Source organism: Ruditapes philippinarum, unplaced genomic scaffold (genome assembly GCF_026571515.1).
Source record: "Ruditapes philippinarum isolate M1 unplaced genomic scaffold, ASM2657151v2 ctg3173_1_1_1_1, whole genome shotgun sequence".
NCBI lineage: Eukaryota > Metazoa > Mollusca > Bivalvia > Venerida > Veneridae > Ruditapes > Ruditapes philippinarum.
In genome coordinates this window covers 72,690-99,751 of record NW_026864198.1, presented here as the reverse complement: position 1 = coordinate 99,751, position 27,062 = coordinate 72,690, and the positions used below count along the sequence as shown (strand labels likewise).

The 27,062-nt window shown below is 34.5% G+C and overlaps 2 protein-coding genes across 3 annotated transcripts in view; one reads left to right on the top strand and one right to left on the bottom strand.

Annotated features, from left to right (window-relative positions):
- Positions 1-952: 952 nt before the first annotated feature.
- On the top strand, positions 953-7,336 carry LOC132724804 (monocarboxylate transporter 4-like). Of its 2 annotated transcripts, none has more exons than XM_060709768.1 (6): positions 953-1,950; positions 2,929-3,072; positions 3,559-3,831; positions 4,194-4,553; positions 5,227-5,352; positions 6,210-7,336. In XM_060709768.1, the coding sequence occupies exons 1-6, from the start codon at positions 1,755-1,757 to the stop codon at positions 6,353-6,355; spliced, it is 1,245 nt and encodes a 414-aa protein (XP_060565751.1). In that variant the 5' UTR covers positions 953-1,754; the 3' UTR covers positions 6,356-7,336. The 2 variants fall into 2 exon arrangements, with proteins under 2 accessions (XP_060565751.1, XP_060565750.1); XM_060709767.1 differs by having other exon boundaries at positions 956-1,950; positions 6,117-7,328.
- Positions 7,337-8,094: 758 nt separating this feature from the next.
- The window catches only part of LOC132724806 (small subunit processome component 20 homolog), a 71,610-nt gene continuing 52,642 nt past the window's right edge, over positions 8,095-27,062 (bottom strand). Inside the window, exons 50-57 of the mRNA XM_060709769.1 lie at positions 24,866-24,997; positions 22,380-22,515; positions 21,946-22,103; positions 20,994-21,065; positions 20,365-20,547; positions 11,256-11,382; positions 10,775-10,920; positions 8,095-9,508 (exon numbers count right to left, since the gene is read on the bottom strand). Coding sequence (XP_060565752.1) covers positions 9,362-9,508; positions 10,775-10,920; positions 11,256-11,382; positions 20,365-20,547; positions 20,994-21,065; positions 21,946-22,103; positions 22,380-22,515; positions 24,866-24,997 — 1,101 coding nt within the window. The 3' untranslated portion in view covers positions 8,095-9,361. The remainder of the gene's footprint in view (positions 9,509-10,774; positions 10,921-11,255; positions 11,383-20,364; positions 20,548-20,993; positions 21,066-21,945; positions 22,104-22,379; positions 22,516-24,865; positions 24,998-27,062) is intronic.

The following is a 27,062-nucleotide window of genomic DNA, read 5'->3' as shown; positions in this document are numbered from 1 at the left end:
CGCTCTAAATTATTGCGTTTTTAAATTTTCCCGAAATATGCCACACAAAGTCTGAACTCAAACTTTATATTTATATTTATACATATTGAAATTTGAACCGATTTAATGAAACCTCCGGGCCTATTTATATACAGATACAACGAGAAAGTGTCTTGGCTTTAAATCTATAAATACCTCGGAAACAAATACGGATTGAAAGGAGAGATTCTACCACGTGGTTTGCATGTAAAAGAGATTATGTGTAGAAATTCAATTGTAAATATTTGACGTCCAAAAAGAAAAATCATATTGTCTGTTTCGGTAGTCACTTTATGATTGAAAATATGTTGACAACAATTTGTAATTTAAAATATGCCTCAATTGGGTGTAACAATTTTTTACATATTATAATTAGAAATAACAATTGTCAACAAACTCCAGCTATTTAAAATACTATTGTTTTACATGTTTTTAGTTTTATTAGGTAGCTAGGTTGAACCGAAATACCGCATTCTTTGCTGGTCGCAAACCCATTATGTTGGTTTTGTCGTGACGCGGCTCATATATCAAACTGAAGTTAAATGACGTCACTACACGTTAATAATAATATTATTTCCCGCACTTAAACTGTTTTTGAACAACAAATCGATATTTCGGATATAATGTCGTATTTTTACGGACACAACCGTGCAACCTGACCAAACAAACAAATTGTTTTTAAATAGTGATTTTTATTTGTTTAAATATTGAAAACAAAAAGCCTATTAGTTTATATAAATGTTGATCTTTTTTTTTCAATTTATTCTTTTTTAACCAACCTTCCTATCCGTATCTTTCAGTATAAATGGTTTATGATATCACATTAAGTATTTTACGCAAATGCTGTATCAAATTACTTGCATAAACTTATGGCGGACACTTCAATTGGTGCAATTTATTGTACCAGCTATCGGTACTTATTATACATGTACTTAATAAAAGCGTACAATATGTGTAATTTCAGAAGACATATTTTTCGGTCCTTACATATTACCATGTGAAGACCTACTTTTTTATTTATGGTGATTTTCATCAAGTTAAACGTGTAATTAACATAACGTTTTTATTTCTTGCGGATATCATATTAATATATGATTTGTTAATAGACTTTTATGTTAAAATCAAGCTATATACTAAAGTAGTTTTAATATTAATAAAATGTGAAACTTCTTACAAAAACTACTTGGGAGTTTATAATGTGTTGGCGAAGGCTGTTACATAAAGTGCACATAAAATACAAACGCGATCTTCAAGTTCATATAGTTTGTTTTGAGTGATCCGGAAATAAATCTCTTATCTCCGAGGCTTTCAAAAAAATTTGACATACTGGCTTATTTCTATGACTTTCCTGAAGTCGTCTTTTAGCAAAATTTACTTATATCCGTCTTTTTATTTTGCCAGCGAACAGACTACAGCAGCTAATTTACTTAGAACGGTTTGTTGTTTCGCGGCAAATGGACGACAATGTGCTCATTGACGTAGAGAGAGGCGGTTTGTCGCTAGTGAACAGACGATAATTAATACGCCGAATAATTTAAACAGTTGGTTGTCGCGCGACGGTTTATCGCTAGCGAATAAACGATATCACATCAGGTTGTTGTTGCGCGGTGCTAGCGAAAATGTAAGATTAAGTGAATCTGGCGAAAAGACCACGACAACAATGTGACTTAAACCATCTAACATTGACTTAAATTATAACACAAAAGAGAGCGTTTTTTTTTTCTTCTTCACTTCATATGATTACCAAACAAGGAGAAATTATGGTACGACAAATCCTGTTAGTTATCGCATGTCATTTAGTTCACATGCTGTCATGTGGTATAAGTCTGTCGTTTGGCGTTCTGTACAGGGAAATGAGGATCGAGTTCGGCACAAACTTCACAGAAGCTGCTTGGATCGCATCAATATTTAACGGGCTATTAGGATTCGTTGGTTATTATGTTTCTTCATTTTCTTTATAAAAATTAAAATGATTCTTATTAAAGATATATATATTTAGATTGTACAATGGCTGATTCATGCAAACAAGATTTCTTTAACTTATACATGTTTATTTATATAGGTATCCGATATATCCGCGACAGACCGTTCATAGTACTGTATGATAAAAGATTACTTAAATTACAATGGCTACACTTTCAAAGGCCTATTTATACAGTGATGACTAGCGCATATCAACCTCCCGAAAAATATGAGGTAGAAAGAAAAATAGGAAAAAAACTTTTCATATGGGTACCTCCTAATGTGTTTTCAATTTTTTTATCATTTCTTTTTCTAAGTTTCATTGTGGCTACATGTATTTCTCTCAGCTTCATTTCTTGTTTTATGTATTTATTTCCGATACATTGCGTATTCCTTATACTTCTTTCTGATTACTGTTATATAATTTCTTATTTTTTCTCAGTGCTGTACTTCTTTGTGATTTATTGTATTTATAAATGTATTTCATATTTTTTCTTTCTGGCTGTTTGTGTTATCCCTGTACTTCTTTCTGATTTATTTAGGTTCACCATGTATGACTTTCTGACTTATTTTATATTCCGTTTATTTTTTGTACTCTATTGTGCAATCTTTGTTTGTCTTTCTGATTTATTGTATATTTATTGGATTTCTTTCTGGTATTTCTTTTCTGATTTAATGTGTAATCGCCCGTGTAGTTCTTTTTGATTTATTTGGTTTACCGTGTATTACTTACTGATTGATTGTATATTCTATGTATTTGTTTTCTGATTTCATTGGTAGTCTCTGTAAACTTCTTTCTTCTAATCGTGACTTTCATATACAATGTGTTTCTTTCTGAATCATTTTGTATTTCATTATTTAATATCAGATTTTATATATGTTCTATGCATTTTTGCCGATTTGTTTTCTTTATTTATGAACTTGTCTTAGTTTCAATTGACATTCTAGGTATGCCTCTTAGTTTCATCGTCAATAGACTAGGTGAAAGATGGCCAACCGTGTTCGGTTCTCTACTGCTTGTTGTTGGTATGCTGACATCTATGTTTGCCACCGGGATAAGAACTGTATATATAACATACGGTCTAACTGCAGGTAATTATCACAATTTAAACTTCTTTACAAAGAACTTGCAATTAAAGAAATTGCCATTATTGATGCATATCTTTTGTTATTAACCATAATAGAAGTAGTAGAAGTAATATCTTTATTTATATCTCATTATTGCATATACATGATTTGAACATACATATATCTTTTAAAACAAAATAAATAGATGCAATGCCATTCCATATGGAATTATAAGAGGTGGCCATGAGAAATGACATTAATATCTAACAGTTTATCTAAACTAAGCATATGATATGAATAAGAAATATTCCGGAATTTTTTTTCTAAAAGTTCTGATATCACAGCTACTAAGGAGATGGTTTTTTAAACAGTGATTTTATAGAATCACCATATCTTCAATAAAGACTTGGTTAGACACGTTATCATGTTGTATTGTCATTTAATAAAACATTTTAAAAAAGGGGCTATGATTGCTCAAAGCGACTAAAACTGACATGCACATATTATTAGGTTTAGGAGCTGGTATCAATCATTACTGTGCGTATACGGTTATACCACCTCATTTCAACAAACGATGGCGTCCTGTTGCAGTCATGTTGGCTAGTGCTGGTGTTCCAATGGCCACGCTTGTCTTGCCGCCAATTCTCACAGTAATTATAGAAGCCTATGATTGGAGAAAAGCGTATATGTTTTTAGCTTGCTTATCGTTACTAGGACTTCCAGCAGCACTCATTTTTTATAAACAAGATGTTTCCAAGTGTGTTGAATCCGAGTCAAAGAATGGTATGATTTAGTATCTCAATTCTATCTTGATTTGTACTGTTATCATAATTTAAGTACAAGAATAAAGCGAAAGTATAACTTTACAAAAAAAAGCTCTTGCAGCAAATGATCTATGGCATTATCTCGATAAACATGTTTTGTTTGATAATTTTCAACATTGTGACCGTTAGATATTAACATTTAAATCTTAATATAAAGTGTAAGAAAGAACTGGTTTACAAAATTTTCGTAGGTCTAATGTTGTCGGTCTGTAAAATTTTATTATATGTCCTTCGCTATGATAAGCCACGTTTACTAGTAAGTCTTGTTTTTTGTATAAACAACGTTTACCTTCACTTGAATAAGATCATTTTGCTTTCTAGCAACCAATTCCGGGACATTGAGGGCATCAAGGTTTTGGAAGGATTCTAGCTACATTTTATACTTGACATCGACAGTTCTGATATATCTGATGTTATTTGTTCCTTCGACTTTTCTACCGGACCTCATGCATGAATTTGGCAGAAGTTCTCAAGACGTGTACATTTCATTAATGGCAATGGGTGTAGGCGATCTATCAGCAAGATTGTTATTCGGGTTTCTTGTTCAAAAGATACCGCGTAAATTGGCATTTATTCGCAGCGCGGGAGCAATGCTGTCTTGTGTTGCGTCATGTCTAATCACGAGGTCAAGGTCATTACTGATGTTTGCTATCTTCTCGGGATTAATTGGTGTTAGCATAGGTAAGGCATATTCTATTTGGAAGCCGCCTTTAGAAATACGGAGGACCTGTCTCACATTCCTTTTTCTGGAAGTCACTGATATATGCTTAAATGATGCTCAAAAAGTCGTACCGTAATCAAATGCAAAATAATTATTAATACTGTTATTTTATCACAAAAGTATTTTTAGTAAATATTTATAAAAAATAATAATATTGCATATGCTTAAATTGATTTCTCCCTAAAGATGTAGACTTGTCATCGTGAAATAAATTCTTTGCGGTTGTATTTTTTAAAAATGATAATAGTTTTCATTTAACTCTGCGTAGTATGATGTAAATTTGTGCTTTTATACGACTTAGTCCATTGACTATTGCACTGCCACTTATTTGTGTTCATATTGCTTCGTTTTCTTCTATGTTATTATTTAATAAATTAAATTTCTTTTTTTTCCGTTCGATTACAAAGTAATAGTCATGTATACAATGCAACTGATTGCTTTGCAGATAAGCTTTTGACAACGTATTGACAATATGCGTAGAAGTGAATGGAAATATTTAATTATCTATTACACTGAATACATTTCTTCCAAAAAGATCAATGAAGCTTGTCCCTTGCAATGATTAAATTGAATGTATACTAATTACAGAATAATGAGAAATGTAGTGTTTTTATCTATTTATTTAAATTCCAGGAATATGTTCGGGTTTGGCGTTTTACATGGCTGTACATTTACTGGCAGCAAAGGATGTAAGAGTTGGCTACGGTCTAGTATTAACATTAGGAGGATTTGCATTCGTAGCTGGTATCCCTATTGCTGGTTAGTTTCTTATTACAACTTTAACTAGAAATAAATAAAACAAATCAGTTGATCATTTGCATGTCTTATCAGTAACACATCAGTAATAACATTCACACTACTCTACAGTGAAAGCCGTGTCGCCAAAATGGTAACTGGTGCAAAGTAACTGTGCTCGTTCCAATACTAACAAATCATTTGTACTGATTTTTTAATAATTTGATTTTCGGTTTTAAAAATTATTGATCTGGTCTAATATAAAGAAACAATTTACAGTGACACAAAGTACATTTCTTTGCTTCTATCTTTGTAGAAACAAAGCTGAGAAGCCACCTAACAATACATTGGTTTTGCTTGCATTTTGCTTTTATCATGTTTATAGAAAGCCATATTCCATCAAATGGTTAACAGAACCATATCCACTGTTGCCTGTAAACATTTTAGCAATACTGAACTTTCTGATCATTATATACAATAAAGATTACAATCTACCTTACCTTACCGATTCTCTGTTATGGATTTGCCATGTTTTTGATTTGAAATTAATTTATATATAGGGATTTCAACATCAAAGTTCAAAATGTAATCTACCAACAATATACAGAGATCTAAACTGGTGCCAAAAGGCTAGTCATTGGTTAAGTGTTAGAACTATAAATGTAGTCTTTCGGCCGAAAAAAAAACAATGACAAAAATCAAATATACATAGGCGTATTAGTAAAGTTGACATCTAATGAGATTTAAATCAATATTATTGTTATTTTTTTAAATTGATATAATTTCAGGTTTTGTAATAGATACGTTCAGTACCGTGCGAGGGGCGTTTATTTTCACAGGTGTCGTAATTTTCATTTCTTCTATACTGGATTTTATCATAGGAATAAAGGAAAGATGTGGGAAGACGTCAAGTATGACATATGAAGTACAATCAGAAGTTAACAGAGGATATATAGATAAAGAGGACATACAGACCGATGGTGAGGCAAATAAAAGCGCGAGCTTGGAACAGTGCTCTCATTTATAATATTAATATATTAATACACAAACAAAAATTATACAAGTCATGATAACATGTATAATAATATGATAATAACTTTCATCCTATTTTAGTTCGAAGGCATAATTTTATGTATGTACAAAGTTACGACAATTTAAGCAAATTTCAATAATTTGACATTGACAGTCAATGTTATAGTTGAGTTACTGTACATATCAGTGTTGCTATAAGTGTTCTTTTGCCCAAGTATACATCAAATCCATACATAAATAACACAGATATGGCCAATTGTTGCGAAATTCAATAATTTTATATGAAGTGTCAAGGTCAAATTAAGGTCAATGTCAAGTTCAATTAAATCTTTTTTTATGTCTTGTCCCATACATTGTTAAGCACAAGTCTGGAGACAGTCTATTTAACACTGACAAAGTTATGGCCAATTGCAGCAAAAACAATAATGAAATAACAATAATCTGACCTTCAAGGTCAGTCATTTACGAGTCATTATCAATTTGGGTTGGTCAATTTTAAGGCATTGTCCATAACATAGATGAGCTCAAGTCTGAATAAAAAAGTTTTAACCAACTGTAACAAAATTGTAGCAATAGCCACTTTTTCTTCGAAAAGATCAAGCTTAAAATGAAGAAAAAATGTTTTAAATGAAAACTTGAGAGAGGATGCATGGTTTGGAAGTGTTTGGAAACCCACACTCGTCATTTTGGTTCCCCTTCACCAAGGAGATTACAGCATGGAATATAATACGTCGTTTAACCTGTGGAACTTTAGGCGCACTAGTATACAAAGCATTTAGTTTGGAAAAAGAATTAGGAAAACCCTTGATATGATATACTGTTAGCCACTTTACAATATGTAAAACATAGATATTTATTTTGAAGACGCTAATAAAAAAATATCTCTAAAAATGTGCCTTTGTATTTAAAATGGTTCTTGTTGTGTTTGATAAAATGCTAGTTTTATTCTGTTACTTTCGTACAGTTTTGCAAGCCATTTATTTCCACAAACTATATATAATATAGTATTATGTATATTACCAATGAAATCAAATTTTATTTCAAAGTTTCATGCTGATACCTCCTGTTGTTTCAAAGTTATGTCCCAGACAACAATAGCGGACAGACGGACGGACGAAGCGGCGACTATATGCTCACCCTTCGAGAAGCATAATAATCAGACAACCAATATGACATCACTTTCTTTTGTAATGAAACTATGTCAGGTAGACAATATACATACTAAATGTATAGTGAATGTTGACCAAGATAAAAAAAAATGAGATGTTTCTTTCACTATACATGCATTATGTCAACATTTCGGCGGCAGGTATTGGATTGTTTCTGCGTTTTGAATGTGACAGGGTCATTAAATAATCATTATCTTCTATAAAATAAATGCTAGAATGGAAAACATTAGTACTTTATTCATAGCTTTCAAACTAAACCCTTCAGGTAGTTTTCCATGACGGGTTCCAGTCAATACCAAGTCTTCATATAACAATCATGGTAGTATGATCCAGATATCCATGACGGAAATAAAAAATGTTTTGTTAATTTGAAATACTTTGAGAATAATTACAAAGTTATTGATCAATAAAACCAGTTAAAAAGGTCATTTGAAATGTTACAAAGCATTAATTGTATAATATAATTTTGTGCAAATTGATGTTTGAAAATATGCCAAGAAGTATTTTTTCATTTAATTCATTAAACAGTCAAACAAAGATGGTTTTAAGATATAAATAAGAACAATTTCAATCAATAATTTTTATTCCTCATTAACAAGCAAGTCATATATACAAAGATTTCAAAAATTCATGATTATATTAAATTGACAAAGTATTTAATGATCAAACATACTTAAGATATACCCTTACCCTCCAAAATCTGTGTTTAACACCTGCCCTGCTTTGTATTCAAAACTAATAACACAAGGTAATGGAACGGTTTTCACTAAGTCAAGGGGCAATAAATCCACAAGTGAAACCCCAGGTGCACAACTTCACATGCTAAGCAACATTCCTGTAAAGTTTCATGACACTAGATCAAATTCTTTTTGAGTTACATGCGACACAAGTTGAAAATCGTAAATTTTTACAAAGTCAAGGGCAATAACTCTAAAAATACCAAACATATCTACATGAAAATACCAAGGTTCACAACTACCCATGCTGATCAACATTTCTGTACAGTTTCATGACTCTAGGTCAAATACTTTTGAGCTACATGTGACAAAAGTTGAAAATTGCAAATATTTACTAAGTCAAGGGTAATAACTCTAAAAAAACAGAACAACAGAATCAGATATACCCTAATCCTCCAAAATCTGTGTTTAACAACTGCCCTGCTTTGTATTCATAACTGCCCATTGTTGGTTCAAGGAATTTCAGTGCAAAACACTTGCTCTGCTTTCATTCAAAATTGTCCATTGTTTGGTTAAATGAATTTTAGTGCAAAACACTTGGCCAGCTTCAAAACTGTCAATTGTTGGTTCAAGGAATTTCAGTGCAAAACACATTGCCCTGCTTTGAATTTAAAACTGTCTTTTGTTTAAGTTAATATAAATATCATAATGTCTATTGTTTAAAGATTTGCTTTTATTCAAAACTGGTCATTGTTTAGTTAAATGAATTTTAGTGCAGAACACTTGGCCAGCTTTAAATTCAAAACTGTCCATTGTTGGTTTTAGGAATTTCAGTGGAAAACACTTGCCCTGTTTTGAGATCAGAACTGTCCATTGTTGGGTTAAGGAAAGTCAGTGCAAACACATTGCCCTGCTTTGAATTTAAAACTGTCCTTTGTTTAAGTTAATGTAAATATCATAATGTCTATTGTTTAAAGATTTACGACAGGTTCTTTATTAAACACAGAATACATTTTTGCTTAAAGTTCATTTTATTTTTACTTGCTGAACCCTAAAGTTTTAAAAGACTTTGAAATTTGTTAACTGCATTTAGGCATATAATTACATAAATATCTAAAATCACATTTAGACGAATCAAAGGTCAAAATTTAAACTTTAGTCAGTGATAGCAAATTCTTGGTATTTCCTCTTCTTTGCCTTCTTAGAAGGTTTATATTGTTCTATTTTCCTCTTTTTGGCCTCAATCTTGTTCAAATTCTTTTTCAACTTTCTCTTTGCATGCAGCTCTGGATTAGCAACAGCCTATAATGATATATTAATATTTCTATTTATAAAATGTTCTTTAGATAATATTTTTTACATTCTTTATACATGTAACATTTCTATCAGGAAAAGTAAAGGTCATTCTTTGTGAAGTTTTGATACATTTGAGCCGCGTCACGACAAAACCAACATAGTGGGTTTGCAACCAGCATGGATCCAGACCAGCCTGCGCATCCGCGCAGTCTGATCAGGATCCATGCTGTTCGCTATCAGTTTCTCTACTTGTTATAGGGTTGGTAAGCGAACAGCATGGATCCTGACCAGACTGCGCGGATGCGCAGGCTGGTCTGGATCCATGCTGGTCGCAAACCCACTATGTTGGTTTTGTTGTGACGCCGCTCATTTGTGCTCAAAACACATTTCAGGCATGGGTATACACCATGATAAGAACCATAAGCTTGCATAAAAGGCGAATCCATAAAATGTAGGTGACTTCTGTACAACTGACATTCTGTTAGCCTGAAACATTGCTTGGTTTTTAAGTTTGTCACATTAAAAGATGAAACATATTCTTGATTGCAACTCAAGATTAAAAAACATTCTTCTAAAATATTTGCAACATTTTGTTTGTTTGTCTGGTCTTTTGTATCGTAAATCAAAGGTTGGTCCATCAAACTGTCTGACCTGGATAACTAAATAGGTAACCAGTAATTACCAATTTCTCAGCAAGTGACTGACTATAGTCAATTCAATACTTATTTTAGAATGTTAATAATATTACTTTATATAAGAGCAATATTATGCTTATATGTTTGCATTTACATAATAATATTTTTTTCCAAGATTTCGTAGAATGAACTAGTGAAAACCTTACATTTTCTCATTTCATAATCTCATTATAAATATTGCCAAGAGAGGATCCTGCACCTTTCACTTAGTATGATATATAATTAACAAGAACTGTCAGCAGGACAACATGCTTAACTAGTCTCAGCACTTGATAGTAAAACAAGAGCCAGATAATGTAGTTTGTTCAAAAAGGGCCATAATTCTGTCAAAGTCCATGTTACAGTTATGGGCCTTGAACAGTGACCAATTATGATATCAAATATGTGTGTGAAGTGTTTCGAACCATTCCCATCAGTAGTTCTGAAGATACCAACTTGCATGCAAAATCTTAAACGAAGTGAGATGCCGAAGTTGATACCTTGGCGAGTACAAAAGCTCTCCTAATTCTTAAATTAGTCGAACTAAAAATGCTTGAAATCTTTTGTATAGAGAATCTATACGGTACATGTACATCACCTGAAATGCTCTCTGTCGTTTCCTCTCATCTCTTCTCTCAGCTCTCACTTTCTGTGTGCTGGCATAGGAACCTGTGAACTTCTCTACCCCGACAGTCTTCTTCAACAAGTCAACAACTTCTTGAGCTAAACTTCTCAAACTAGCATCTATAATTGTAACATGTGTAATGTAATATATTAAGAATGTATGTTAAACTAGCATCTGTAATGTATATGATTATCTTATTTCACATAATTAAGTCGTTATTTCATTTTGTCTTGTATATGTATGGTGTTTTCCCAAAAAAATTATTTATCAGCAATGTGTTTGTCAAAGTGTATTCTTTAAAAGCATTTCCATACATATTCATAGGTGTTTTGAGATATTATCTCAATGAACAATGCACACATACATCAATAAGCTTATTGTTGTTTATCAGTTTTAATGACAATGCTAATGTATCTTGTATAAATTTGGTGAAGTTAATGTAAGAGTTACGTACCCTGATACATGGACTGGTCATTCAGTTCTCTCTGCAGGGGAGGTAACATTGAGTTTAATACATTTGTTTCCATATTATCTCCCATATCCACTGACACAGCTGCCAGCCACTTGAATACATGAATCCTCTGAAATGAAAGTGACAAATTTTTATTACAAATCCTCTTAAATCTGGAAGAAAGACATATTCAAATTGAGGTACAATTACGGTTCTTTCTGACCTTGAAGTTATTATAAAAAACAAGAGGGCCATGATGGCCCTGAGTCGCTCACCAGAAACAACTGCTTTTCAGTGATGAAAATTATTTTTCAAAAGAACTTACTGAAAGGCAAGTCCAGCTCTTTTGACAAGTTCAGCTCAACTTTAACTTGCCCCTCTAGTAATATACCTTCACAACCCTGATTGTTTTAGCTTTTTTTTTCTTCATAATAAACAATAGGGCCACTAAGATGAATATTTTGCCCTAATATTTTGGAAAGGATTTGTATGTATGATGCAAGTGTGTTCCTATGAGACTATGAAGAATAAATGCAGAATAACTGACCACTAGAGCACGATTAATTTTGATTGGACAATTTTTTTCATAACTTTTTTGAATGACGAGCGATCAGTAATCACATGTGTCGCCTCATGATGGCCAATTTCATGTTGGGACAAGTTTTGTGACAGACGGACAGACAGACAGACAGTGCACAACTAGACTTGGTACTGATCATTCCTGTAAAGTTTGGATAAAATTGCACCAGTAGTTTATGAGGAGTAGTCCGGACAAGCTTTTGTGTATCTGGCAACACACAGAAAAAAACACCTTTTTTTCAAAGGGCCCTAACTCTGCCAAAAATCATTCAACCGGAAAACACGTGCAATATGTGCAACAACTTGAGCTACAGATCAATCCTGTAAAGTTTCATTGAAATTGCATTAGTGGTATAATAGAAGTAGTCCGGACAAACTTTAAAAATAAAAATTATTAAAGGGCCATAACTCTGACAAAAATCATTGAACCGGAAAATGCTGACAATATGCACAACTACACTTGGTACTGATCATTCCTGTAAAGTTTGGATGAAATTGCACCACTAGTTTATGAGGAGTAGTCTGGACAAGCTTTTGTGTATCTGGCAACACACAGAAAAAAACACCTTTTTATCAAAGGGCCATAACTCGGCCAAAAATCATTCAACCGGAAAACCCGTGCAATATGCGCAAGGACTTGAGCTACAGATCAATCCTGTAAAGTTTCATTGAAATTGCATTAGTGGTATAAGAGAAGTAGTCCGGACAAACTTTAAAAATAAAAATTATTAAAGGGCCATAACTCTGACAAAAATCATTGAACCAGAAAATGCTGACAATATGCACAACTAGACTTGGTACTGATCATTTCTGTAAAGTTTGGATGAAATTGCACCAGTAGTTTATGAGGAGTAGTCCGGACAAGTTTTGTGACGGACGGACGGACAGACAGACAGACGACAGAGAAGTGATCCCTATATGTCGCCACTACTCCGTAGAGGCGACACAAAAACACAAAATGTCACATGCTAAACATGTAAGGTGTAGATGTTTGAAGTTCACTGTTTGGGACAACAAATTTTTTATACATTCTGTATGGTAACATAACTGTACCTCAAAAAAAGACAATAGGTCAAACATTGTAAAAAATATGAAAAGTAGGCCAGTTGATATCAAAATTCAATTCAGCATCAGAAATTACACCCCTAGTCCAAATTTCAAGTCCGTAAGTCAAAAAACACAAGAATGAACGTCAAATTATATCAAACATATCAAAAGTAGGTCAGTTGATATCAAAATTCATTTCGGCATCAGAATTTATAAACCTGGTCCAAATTTAAAATCTGAATGTCAAAATATAAGAAAGTAGGTCAAATGGTGTCAATAATACCTAAAGTAGGTCATCTGGTATAGAAATTGAATTCAACATCAAAAATTACACAAATTACACCCATAGTCCTAATTTCAAGTCTGTACATAAAAAGACAAAAAAGTAGGTAAAGCAATCTCAAATATATCAAAAATAGGCCAGTTCATATCAAAATTCAATTCAGGATCAGAAATTAAACCCCTTGTCTCTTGTTAATTCAACAAAAAAAAAAAATGAAAAAATTACAATTTTTAACAAAATTCAATAAAAAAATTGAGCATACATCTTTGATAGTAAAATACAGGAGAAACAAATTTTATGTTTCTTTAGGCCTATTTTTTCCCTGGTTAATGACCTACAACTGACGTTACAATAATGCAATATGATGTCCGAATTCCAGAGCTGAAAGATATTTACACATCATAAACAGGTCATGACCCAAGCCATTGAAATTTATGAAATTCTTACTGAAAATGTCTTATTTGGATAAAAGAATTAAAAACATGGCAATGCCATGAAACCAGGTTTTCAATTATCACCATTGTAGATAAATATGTTGTATTTGAAATACAAATACAAGCAACAAACAATGTAACTATGTGCAATGTAAAACATGAATAATGTAGGAGGAATTGCCACTGAAGAAGTGTTCACTATAATATTATGTATAAGGAAAAAAACAAAGGGCCATAATTAGGTCAAAAACTATCCAATCACAAAACCCCGACAATATGTGCCAGGGTGCTTGATGACAAAGCTTCTGTGAAAGTTTGAACAAAATCCGTTGAGAAATGTAGGACGAGTTCAGCACAGAAGAATTTGTTCACTATAATTATATTGATAATTCTGTATAATGAAAAACAAGTTACAAAGTAGACATGAAATAATATATCATATCTTTTTTAAATTACCTCCAAAGATGATATGACCTTTGACTGCCAAATCAAGTTAAAATCATGTAAACAGGATTTTCAATGTTAATGTCACTGTGACCTTGACCTTGGAGCCAGCCATGCGGAACATGCGTTATGCACGTCATCTTGATGTGGTAAACATTTGTCTGAAGTTTCATCAAAATTCTTCAAAGGGTTGAAGAGTTACAGAGCGGACAGGATTTTCAATGTTAATGTCACTGTGACCTTGACCTTGGAGCCAGCCATGCGGAACATGCGTTCTGCACGTCATCTTGATGTGGTAAACATTTGTCTGAAGTTTCATCAAAATTCTTCAAAGGGTTGAAGAGTTACAGAGCGGACACAATTTCGTTTGACGCCCGCCCGCCCATCCGCCCGCCATACCCCAATCTAATAACCAGGATTTTCAAAATTGAAAACCTGGTTAATAAACTATGCATGGGAAGCTGCATATGCTATAATAGGCCAAGTAAAGATGGTCTTTTCTATAAAAAAAAAAAAAAAAACAACAGTTTTTTTAATGACACTTAGTAATAATCATTATATTTATACTGTGACCACCTATAGTGTGAAGAGTTTAAAGCATAACATATCTACTTTGTGTGAAGTCAAAACATGTTTATTTTATATTTATAAAGAGACTGTGTATCCATTGTCAATATTTTCTACTATTAAAATTAGAGCATAGAATATCTTTACACTTTAATTTGAAGAAATGCCATGACCTAGTGCATTTAAGCTTTAGCTTTAACAGGGACAATCAAATTAATATCACCAAACTTGATATAAGACTACCCAAGAATGCTACAAAGTTTGGTGATCATCCATCAATTAGTTCTATGGATTAAGATGTCTAAAGGTTTTTCTATTTTTAGCCCTAGAGACCCCTAAAAGGGGCCAATCAAATTAATATGATCAAACTTGATAAAAGACTACCCAAGAATGCTACAAACAAAGTTTGGTGATCACCCATCAATTAGTTCTGTAAAAGAAGATGTTTAAAGGTATTTCTATTTTTAGCTATAGCAGCCCTTAAAAGGGGCCAATCAAAATAATATGAGCAAACTTGATAAAAGACTACCCAAGAATGCTACAGACAAAGTTTGTTGATCATTCATCAATTAGTTCTGTAGAAGAAGATGTCTAAAGGTTTTTCTATCAAATCAAATTAATATGATAAAACTTGATAAAAAGCTACCCAAGTAGGCTACAGACAAAGTTTGGTGATCATCCATCAAATAGTTCTGTAGATATAAAAGTATTTCTATTTTAAGCTTAAGCGGCCCCTACAAGGGGCCAATCAAATTAATATGAGCAAACTTGATAAAAGACTACCCAAGAATGCTACAGACAAAGTTTGGTGATCATCCATCAATTAGTTCTGTAGAAGAAGACGTTTAAAGGTATTTCTATTTTTAGCTTTAGCGGCCCTTAAAAGGGGCCAATCAAATTAATATGAGCAAACTTGATAAAAGACTACCCAAGAATGCTACAGACAAAGTTTGGTGATCATCCATCAATTAGTTCTGTAGAAGAAGACGTTTAAAGGTATTTCTATTTTTAGCTTTAGCGGCCCCTAAAAGGGGCCAATCAAATTAATATGAGCAAACTTGATAAAAGACTACCCAAGAATGCTACAGACAAAGTTTGGTGATCATCCATCAATTAGTTCTGTAGAAGAAGATGTCTAAAGGTTTTTCTATTTTTAGCCCTAGAGACCCCTAAAAGGGGCCAATCAAATTAATATGAGCAAACTTGATAAAAGACTACCCAAGAATGCTACAGACAAAGTTTGGTGATCATCCATCAATTAGTTCTGTAAAAGAAGATGTTTAAAGGTATTTCTATTTTTAGCTTTAGCGGCCCTTAAAAGGGGCCAATCAAATTAATATGAGCAAACTTGATAAAAGACTACCCAAGAATGCTACAGACAAAGTTTGGTGATCATCCATCAATTAGTTCTGTAGAAGAAGATGTCTAAAGGTTTTTCTATTTTTAGCCCTAGAGACCCCTAAAAGGGGCCAATCAAATTAATATGAGCAAACTTGATAAAAGACTACCCAAGAATGCTACAGACAAAGTTTGGTGATCATCCATCAATTAGTTCTGTAAAAGAAGATGTTTAAAGGTATTTCTATTTTTAGCTATAGCAGCCCTTAAAAGGGGCCAATCAAAATAATATGAGCAAACTTGATAAAAGACTACCCAAGAATGCTACTGACAAAGTTTGGTGATCATCCATTAATTAGTTCTGTAGAAGAAGATGTTTAAAGATATTTCTATCTTTAGCTATAGCGGCCCTTAAAAGGGGCCAATCAAATTAATATGAGCAAACTTGATATAAGACTACCCAAGAATGCTACAGACAAAGTTTGGTGATCATCCATCAATTGGTTCTATAGAAGAAGATGTCTAAAGGTTTTTTCTATTTTTAGCCCTAGTGACCCCTAAAAGGGGCCAATCAAATTAATATGAGCAAACTTGATAAAAGACTACCTAAGGATGCTACAGACAAAGTTTTGTTATCATCCATCTTTTAGTTCTGTAGTAGAAGATGTTTAAAGGTTTTTCTATTTTTAGCTCTTCTGACCCATAAAAGGAGCCAATTGAAATGACATGAGCAAATTTAAGTGTGACTGTCACAAGGATGCTACAGACCAAATTTTAGTTAAATCTGCCCTGCAGTTTCAGAGAAGACGATTGTTGACGCATGACGACAGACGACGGACGCCAGAGTATCCCCCTTTTGATACTAATAGCTCATCCTGAGCCTTCGGCTCTGGTGAGCTAAAAATCTGAGTTTGGTCTGACTCCTCAGGATTTTCATTGAACAGCATACTCTCTATACTGGTTTCTGACCAATCAAATGTCATAGATCTGAGTTTGAGCTCAGAAAGATTCTTTATGACATTACACAAGAGCTGTATATTATTTTAGGAATGTGTACTATAATCCAACACTTTGCAGTGACTGAAAGATAACATTTTGCCAAATCAGCATTTCCAGCTCAAACCTTATATGAGGAAGCTAGGTTATGTAAGGTCAGTGATTCTTTTGAGTATAAATTAAAGCAAGGAAGGGCTCATAAGGTCTTCCTCTATCAGTAATGTTATGATAACTAGAACTGCCACTATCATGGCGTGAATACCCCTGCATACCACTTTGTCAGAATCAACAGTGGCCATTTAGAGCTCAAGGACAACCTCCCTACCAAATCTGAGGTTACTAAGCCAGTGCATTGCTAAGTTATGTATTCTACATGCTTCAAATGTGAAAATGTCAAAATCAATACATTGCGGACAGGACATTCTTTAGCAATTGAGAAGAAAAGCTTTTTTTTGTCAAGGTCCCTGTGACCTTTGACCCAGTTGACCTCAAAATCAATAGGGGTCACCTTATAGTCATGATCAACATCCATGCCAAATATGAAGACTGTGGGTCAAAGGAATCTTAAGTTAATGGGTGGACAAACTTTTTGAAGTCAAAGTCCCTATGACCTTGACCTTTGATCCAGTGACCTCAAACTCAAAAGAGGTCATCTACTAATCATGACTAACCTCCATGCCAAATATGAAGACTGTGGGTCAAAGGAATCTTAAGTTATAGGGCGGACAAGCTTTTTAAAGTCAAGGTCCCTGTGACCTTGACCTTTGACCTGGTGACCTCAAAGTCATTAGGGGTCATCTACTAATCATGACTAACCTCCATGCCAAATATGAAGACTGTGGGTCAAAGGAATCTTAAGTTACATGGCGGACAAGCTTTTTGAAGTCAAGGCCCCTGTGACCTTGACCTTTGACCTGGTGACCTCAAAGTCAATAGGGGTCATCTACTAATCATGACTAACCTCACTGCCAAATATGACGACTGTAGGTCAAAGGAATCTTAAGTTATTGATAGGACAAGCTTTTTGAAGTCAAGGGCCCCTGTGACCTTGACCTTTGACCTGATGACCTCAAAATCAATAGGGGTCATCTACTAAATCATGACTAACATCCATGCCAAATATGAAGACTATTGGTCAAAGGAATCTTAAGTTATTGGGCGGACAAGCCTTTTGAAGTCAAGGCCCCTGTGACCTTGACCTTTGACCTGGTGACCTCAAAATCAATAGGGGTCATCTACTAATCATGATTAACCTCCATGCCAAATATGACGACTGTAGGTCAAAGGAATCTTAAGTTATTGGGCGGACAAGCTTTTTGAAGTCAAGGCCCCTGTGACCTTGACCTTTAACCTGGTGACCTCAAAATCAATAGGGGTCATCTACTAATCATGACTAACCTCCATGCCAAATATGAAGACTGTAGGTCAAAGGAATGTTAAGTTATTGGGCGGACAAAGCTTTTTGAAGTCAAGGCCCCTGTGACCTTGACCTTTGACCTAGTGACCTCAAAATCAATAGGGGTCATTTACTCATCATGACTAACCTCCATGCCAAATATGAAGACTGTGGGTCAAAGGAATCTTAAGTTATTGGGCGGACAAGAAACAAGAGGGCCATGATGGCCCTGAGGTCGCTCACCTGTATATAGGCCCCCCCCCCCAACGTTGCAGGGCCAATTTAACCCAAGGGCTTATATTAGCACAAACTCTGTAGACACCCATAAGAAGATGTTTCATGCTAAACATCTAAGCTCTAGCTCATTGGGCTTTTTGAAAGAATATTTTTTTAAAGTTTTTACTATACACATATAGTTAAAAACAATGACACTACTGGGGCCGGGCCAGTTTTGACCCCAGGGCTTTTATTTGAACAAACTTTGTAGACACTTACTAGAAGATGTTTCATGCTTAATATCTAAACTCTAGCTATTTGGGTTTTTTCAAAGAATATTTTAAGTTTTTGCTATACACATATAAAGAAAATCAATGACCCCCTGGGGCAGGGCCAATTTTTACCCCAGGTCTTTTATTTGAACAAACTTTATAGACACTCACTAAAAGATGTTTCATGCTGAATATCTTAACTCTAGCTATTTGGTTTTTTTCAAAGAAGATTTTTTAAGTTTTTGCTATACACATATAAGGAAAATCAATGACCCCCGGGACGGGGCCAATTTTGACCCCAGGGCTTTTATTTGAACAAACTTGGTAGACACCTATTAGAACATGTTTGATGCTAAATATCTTAGCCATAGCTCTTTGATTTCTTTAAAAGAAGATTTTTTAAGTTTTTACTATATGCATATAGGGAAAATCAATGACCCCCCGGGGCGGGGCCAATTTTGACCCCAGGGCTTTTATTTGAACAAACTTGGTAGACACTTATTAGAACATGTTTCGTGCTTAAATATCTTATCTCTAACTCTTTTGGTTCTTTAAAAGAAGATTTTTTAAGTTTTTACTATATGCATATAGGGAAAATCAATGACCCCCTGGGCGGGGCCAATTTTGACCCCAGGGCTTTTATTTGAACAAACTTGGTAGACACCCATTAGAACATGTTTGATGCTAAATATCTTAGCCATAGCTCTTTGGGTTCTTTAAAAAATTTTTTTTAAAGTTTTTACTATATGCATATAGGGAAAATCAATGACCCCCTGGGGCGGGGCCAATTTTGACCCCAGGGCTTTTATTTGAACAAACTTGGGAGACACCTATTAGAACATGTTTGATGCTAAATATCTTAGCTCTAGCTCTTTGGGTTCTTTAAAAGAAGATTTTTTAAGTTTTTACTATATGCATATAGGGAAAATCAATGACCCCCTGGGGCGGGGCCAATTTTGACCCCAGGGCTTTTACTTGAACAAACTTGGTAGACACTCACTAGAAGATGTTTCATGCCAAATATCTAAGCTCTAGCTCTTATGGTTTTTTAAAAGAAGATATTTAAAGTTTTTTCTTTCGGTTGCCATGGCAACCAGAGTTCTGCATGGAATTAAATTCTTTGAACAATTTTTAAAGGTGACCACCAAAGGAACATTCCTGTGAAGTTTGGATGAAATAGGCTAAGTGGTTTATGAGGAGATGTCATTTAAAGTAAAAGTTTACGGACGGACGACGGACGCCGGACGGACGGACGGACGCCGGACGAAAAGCGATCACAAAAGCTCACCCTGTCACTTTGTGACAGGTGAGCTAAAAACCGACGGACGGACGGACAAGCTGATTCCAGTATACCCCCCTTACAACTTTGTTGTGCGGGGGTATAATAAGTATAACCATTAACCTGCCAGTACAACTTAAAACCTTTCAAAAGAAATACAATTACAATCTCCCTGAGTATTTCTTAAATCATCTTGCTTGTTTTTCGTTGCTTTTTCCTAATTTCCTAATGTCTGCTATACAACTGACATCATCTCCTTACCTTAATTATCATCTTGTTGTTATTTATTGCCTCATGATTTGCTTCTCTCACCATCTTCCTAACCAACCAGACCACAGATAGACCTTTCTCCTTCTCCTCGTCCTCCTCTATGTCCCCTCTCTCTTGCTCTACCTTGGCCATTTGCCTTGCACATTTCATTAAGAATATCATGTTCTTAATTACCTGCAAAATAGTTATGTAACACTGCAATGTTTGGAAAAATAATTAAATTAACTTTTATGCTTTAAAATTGTTCATGATAAAAGTCAAATAAAATCCTTCTAGATAATCCTTTTTCTAGATAATCCTAAGGTTTAATCAAGCATTTATCCTGCATGTGTGAATTTATAGTTCTGTCTAAACACTATTAATGATTTGATACCTAGAACAGGTACAACTCTTTTTATCTACAAAATAGAATATTATTTTACCTGATAACCAATGACAACACTTAATTTAGGGTATGGAATTGTCCAACTTTGACATATAACTGCCTAGGAATAACAACAAAATACTTAAAACAATAATCAGCAATTAGCCTAGAGCTTGGTTGAGCCTGACTCTAACCAATACTGGTGACACAGGTAAGTTATTATTGTAGATAGCATTGGACATCAACTACTACATACCTGGTTAGCAAGTTCATCATTTAGAAGCTCAGACTGTAACTGTGCTAAGAAATCATTGGCTAAAGTTCTCAACTGAAATCAAAATCATATGTATGATATAATATCATTAAATGTCTGTGAAACACATAAACACATATAATGGGCACAAAGCTAGATCATTTAGACATCAAAATGATACAACTTGGGGAAACCGTCTGCCACGTAGGCCATGCATCTGAAGACCAAGACGAGTAAACTGTAGACTGGACTACTCAATATCCTGACAGTACCAGCCATAATCGGCAGGATGTTATCCCACCCAGCAACTTTTATTCAATTATCTTACATATTGTAAGTTCAAAATAAAAATTAGAACAGAAACATATTTAAAAAAGATGTTTTAGTCAGCAAATTTGCTTAATTGTAATACTAACAGAAAATTGATTAATACATCATTACAAATGATTAATGGTTTGTTCAAATCAACTTAATTATACATCTGAAAACAACCTAGAAAACATAAATACTTAATTCTAACGGACTTCATGCTATTCCTCTATCAAACAGATACGACAATCAAGTGCATTTTTACACAATATATGCCCAACATAAAAAATGAATGCTTACACGACATATGTCAGATATAAACCAAATGACGTCAGGAAAATAACATCTACGCTCAATGTAGTTCAACATATTTTTATCAATTCTCTTTTTATTAGCATGTTAGAATGGAAATAGATATTAATTTTTCATGCATTATAGTATAATTATAATGAAAAGATTTCCGTTCAAATATTTTGTAATTAAGCCTTCAGGCCTATAAGCCTTCATAATTATATTCCTACACATTTGAATTCAAACCCGGCATTATACTTCAACAATGCACTCAAAATTGATATCTATTTCCTAAACATTCAATTTTGATAACATATAATATATTTATCTTGAATAACACAAGTGTATAACCTACCTTCTTATATGTGTCTGTAGTTATATACTGAGTAGATGTTTTGGTTTCCATAGTAACCAACTGTTCAGGTTGCCAAGCAGCAAACAATAGTCCAAACAATTGAGCAGCAGCCAGCTGTACCCAGATGTGAGCATAACTAAGATATGACTCTACATGCTCTGAAAATATAAACATCAAATCTTTTATCATTGAATATAAAGTAAACGCATCATTTCACGTGGACAGCATGTATGATATAAATGGTAGCCTTGGGATACAGTGAAAGAAGACATGCCCCCAGAAAGCACACTCTACTTTTTTAAGTGTAAAATTGTATATCAATTATCAGTGAATATAAAACAAATGCATAATTTGATATAAATGCATGTATCTGAAACTTTCTCCCACTCTATGCTTATTTCATAGAAAACTTATGCTAGAATGTGTGTACTTACCCCATATAACATTCATGCTAGACTCCCATTTAGGACTCGTTACAACCTGACTACATTCACGCAGTATTTTCAGTAAGGTATTCAACGTGTGATATATCATTAAATCTTGGTCATGTTCCAGTGATGCTTCTTCCGCCTACAATACAACAACATAATTTTATCTATCATACATTTAAACTTGTATATAGCAAGTTTATGACTTCTTGTAAACTAGCTCTTGGGGCATCCATGGCCAAGTGCTTAAGGTCATTAACATCAAACCATTTGCATCTCACGATGTGAGTTGGAATCCCGATAGGGACTTTGGATTCTTTCATGTGAGGAAGCTATCCAGCTAGCTTACTGAATGTCGGTGGTTCTACTCAGGTGCATTCATGCCTAAAATAATGCATGGAGGGGCATCTGAGGTCTTCCTCCACCAGTAAAGCTGGAATGTCGCCATATGACCTATACTGTGTCAGTGATGTTAAACCCAATCAAACAAACAAACAAACTAGCTCTTTGTTTCAATCTCTTTTACACATACAACAAGAGCTGTCACCCATGTGACGAATGCCCCCAAAAAGTTTCTTAAGCATGCAGGTATTATGAAAAGAAAAGAGAATGAAAGTAACTAATGGGTGAATATTGTTCTTGATAGCATGAACCTTCAAAATATAAGTGTGACCATGACCTTATAAGAAGAGACGTGGTTCCTAGACGCGACAAAATGTTGTTATGAGATTGACATGTGTGCCAAATTATTTCAAAATCCCTCAATGCATGACAAAGTTACAGTCTGGACATGATTGTTGTGTAAGTGGGGACACACGGACATGAGCCTTAGCCGTGACTCATTGTCTTGATTTGGTAGACATTTGCGCCTAGTTATTTTAAAATCCTTCCATGCATGACATAGTTACAGCCCGGACACCAATGTGTGTACCTATAAACTCTTATTGTGATAAAGTTAAACTTCAAAAAGATAATGTGACCTTGACCTTTGAGGTAGAGACGTAATTCTTGAACACGACACATCGTCTTGATGTGGTAGACATTTATGCCAAGTTATTTTAAAATCATTCAATGCATGACAAAGTTACAGTCTGGACACGAATGTGTGTACCTTTTTCCTCTAATTGCGATAATGTGAAACTTTAAGATGATAGTGTGACCTTGACCTTTGAGGTAGAGACTTAATTCTTGGACGCGACACATCGCCTTAATGTGGTAGACATTTATGCCTAGTTATTTTAAAATTATTCAATGCATGACAAAGTTACAGTCCGGACTCAAATTAAGTGGGGGTGCGCAGACAGACGGACAGACGAACAAGGTAGGGATGTAATTCTTGGACGCGACACATTGTCTTGATGTGTAAACATTCGTGCCAAGTTATTTAAATTCCTCCATGTATGACAAAGTTACAGTCCGGACACGAATTAAGGTACTCTAATTGCAATAATGTGAAACTTCAAAATGATAGTGTGACCTTGACCTTTGATGTAGGGACGTAATTCTTGGATGCAACACATCGTCTTGATGTGGTAGACATTTGTGCCAAGTTGTTTCAAAATCCCTCTATGTATGACAAAGTTACAGTCCGGACATGAATTAAGTGGGGACGCACAGACGGACCAGGTAGGGACGTAATTCTTGGACCCAACACATCGTCTTGATGTGGTAGACATTTGTGCCAAGTTATTTCATAATCCCTCTATGTATGACAAGTTACAGTCCGAACAGGAATGAAGTGAGGACACACAGATGGATGGATGGATGGATGGACAGATGGTGCAATTATATTATGCCTCCCTTTGGGGGCATAAAAATGCTACAATGTATTTATTAGTCAAGTTTAGCACCAAGCCTGAATAACTGACTTACCACTAAGAAACAAAAATATTGCACTAATGCTTTCTATTTACAATTTCATGTGTACAGTCTAGTAATTATACCCATTTCCTTGCTGTTTAACTTAATACATGTATATTTTAAGATAATACATAGAATTAAGGAATCTTAACATGAAAGTGAAAATTGCACAAAACTTTAATGTCCATGGTATCAACTGGTTCTTAACATAGAGCTATTACTAAAATTGAGTTTTTTATAGAAGACCATCACTACATATAGGAGATGATAGTTTGGTTTGTTTTGGTTGACTGGTGTTAAAGCCAATGTTACTACATTCTTAGTCGTATCAATACAGTTGAAGCACCTAGCCACCTTTCCTGGCTAACTCACCAACATATCATTTATAAATCAGCTGTCAGAGACAAATGACCATTGCACTCAGTTGTTTTGGAGAAATTTTGCCTTGCCATAGGATCTTACCATCAACATATGGATTACAAATTTGATGCTCCCCCTTATGAGCAAAGCCTGCCGACTAGGTGATTCTTCTAACAAAATAACAAAGCTATAGAACAGGAACAAAAGTGGGCATGTGTGATAAGGAAAAATAGTCATCATGATGTGTCATCTACAAGACAGTAAAGTATTACCTGTTTATATTTGCCAGGCTCAAGTTGCTGTTCTATCACAGGTAGAGTGTCGGACAATCTAGACTCAAACTGTGCACTCTCTACTTCTACAAACAGTCCACATAGTTGGGCAGCTAAACTCCTGTGTCTTAACTGAAACAATAAGTTTCACGTGGATATTTTATTTTATGTCTATATTATCACATAAACAATTTTCTAAAGTAAGCAAGAAATTTATCCTTTATTTTTGCATGTTTTACAACAATGCAAACGTTTTTCAAATTGTATAATTTAAACATATGTTTCAAAGTTGGCATATTTTGTTTTAACTTATATAACTTGACTACTCTTCTGTCAATATGCATGTTAAGTTTGCTGTTGCCATCGCAAAAACTGTTAAACCAACAAATAAATGCTAGGCATGGCGACTTTTTTTGAAGGCATGGTCATTTTCTTTTAATCTTTTTACCAGTTTTTTTCAACAAGAGATGTCAGGATGTCAGGACAGTGCCATCAACAATTTTTAGTGCTTGGTAATAAAATGAGTGCCTAGAAAACGTAGATATTCAAAAACTGAAAGATTGAATTTAAACTAGAACTATCACTAAATGTGATTAATACCCCCACAAGACTGCTTCGGAAATGAGGATGTTACTAGTAACAGAATACCTTGTAAAAGAATTGAAATATAGAGTTATGGTTGTGGGCAATTAAAGATAGTTGTGGTTTTTGTATATTGCATTTCCTTTCAATGTGGTTGGCCATTGATGAAGTTTTATTGAATTACTCTGTAATAAGTCCAGAAAGACAAAGAAAAGGAACAAAGGGCAATAACTCTATAAATACTGAAGATGTAGTTATAGTTCTTGTGCACTGCACTTCCTCTTTTTGTGCTTGACCATTGTATGAAGTTGTTTTGAATTTCAACCAGTACGTTTTAAGTTATGCTCCAGACAAGGAAAAGTAACAAAGGGCAGTAACTCTGTATTTTTGTCAAAATGGAGTTATGGCTCTATGCACTGCACTTCCTTTTAATGTCCTTGACAACTGTATGAAGTTGTATTGAATTCCAAACAGTAGTTTTCAAGTTATGCTCTGGACAAGGAAAAGTAACAAAGGGCAATAACTCTGTAATTTGTCAAGATGGAGTTATGGTTCTTGTGCACTGCACTTCCTCTCAATTTGCTTGACCATTGTATGAAGTTATATTGAATTCCAACCATTAGTCTTCAAGTTATGCTCCGGACAAAAAAAGCAATGGAAAGTAACAAAGGGCAGTAACTCTGTAATAAGTCAAGATGGAGTTATGGTTCTTGTGCACTGCACTTCCTCTCAATGTGCTCGACCATTGTATGAAGTTATAATGAATTCCAACAATTAGTCTTCAAGTTATACTCTGGACAAAAGAAAGCAATGGAAAAGTAACAAAGGGCAGTAACTCTGTAAATACTTTAGATAGAGTTATGGTTCTTGTGCACTGCACTTCCCCTTATTGTGTTTGACAATTGTATGAATTTATTTTGAATTCCAACCAGTAGTTTTCAAGTTATGCCCCGGACAAGGAAAAGTAACAAAGGGCAATAACTCTGTAATTAGTCAAGATAGAGTTATGGTTCTTGTGCACTGCACTTCCTCTCAATGTGCTTGACCATTGTATGTAGTTATATTGAATTCCAACCATTAGTCTTCAAGTTATGGTCCGGACAAAAAAAAGCAATGGAAAAGTAACAAAGGGCAATAACTCTGTAATTACTTTAGATAGAGTTATGGTTCTTGTGCACTGCACTTCCCCTTATTGTGTTTGACAATTGTATGAATTTGTTTTGAATTCCAACCAGTAGTTTTCAAGTTATGCCCCGGACAAGGAAAAGTAACAAAGCGCAATAACTCTGTAATTAGTCAAGATAGAGTTATGGTTCTTGTGCACTGCACTTCCTCTCAATGTGCTTGACCATTGTATGTAGTTATATTGAATTCCAACCATTAGTCTTCAAGTTATGGTCCGGACAAGGAAAATGCAACGGACGTCTGGACCGACCGACCGACCGACCGACCGCCCGACCGACCGACCAACCGACCACCGGGTGACTCCTATATACCCCCCCAAACTTCGTTTTTGGGGGTATAAATACAGTGAAAGTTGAGAAAACCGGACGGCTTTCGGACCGAGGGTTTTGTCCGGTTTTCTCAGCGGTCCGGTATTCTTCAGCTGTTCAAG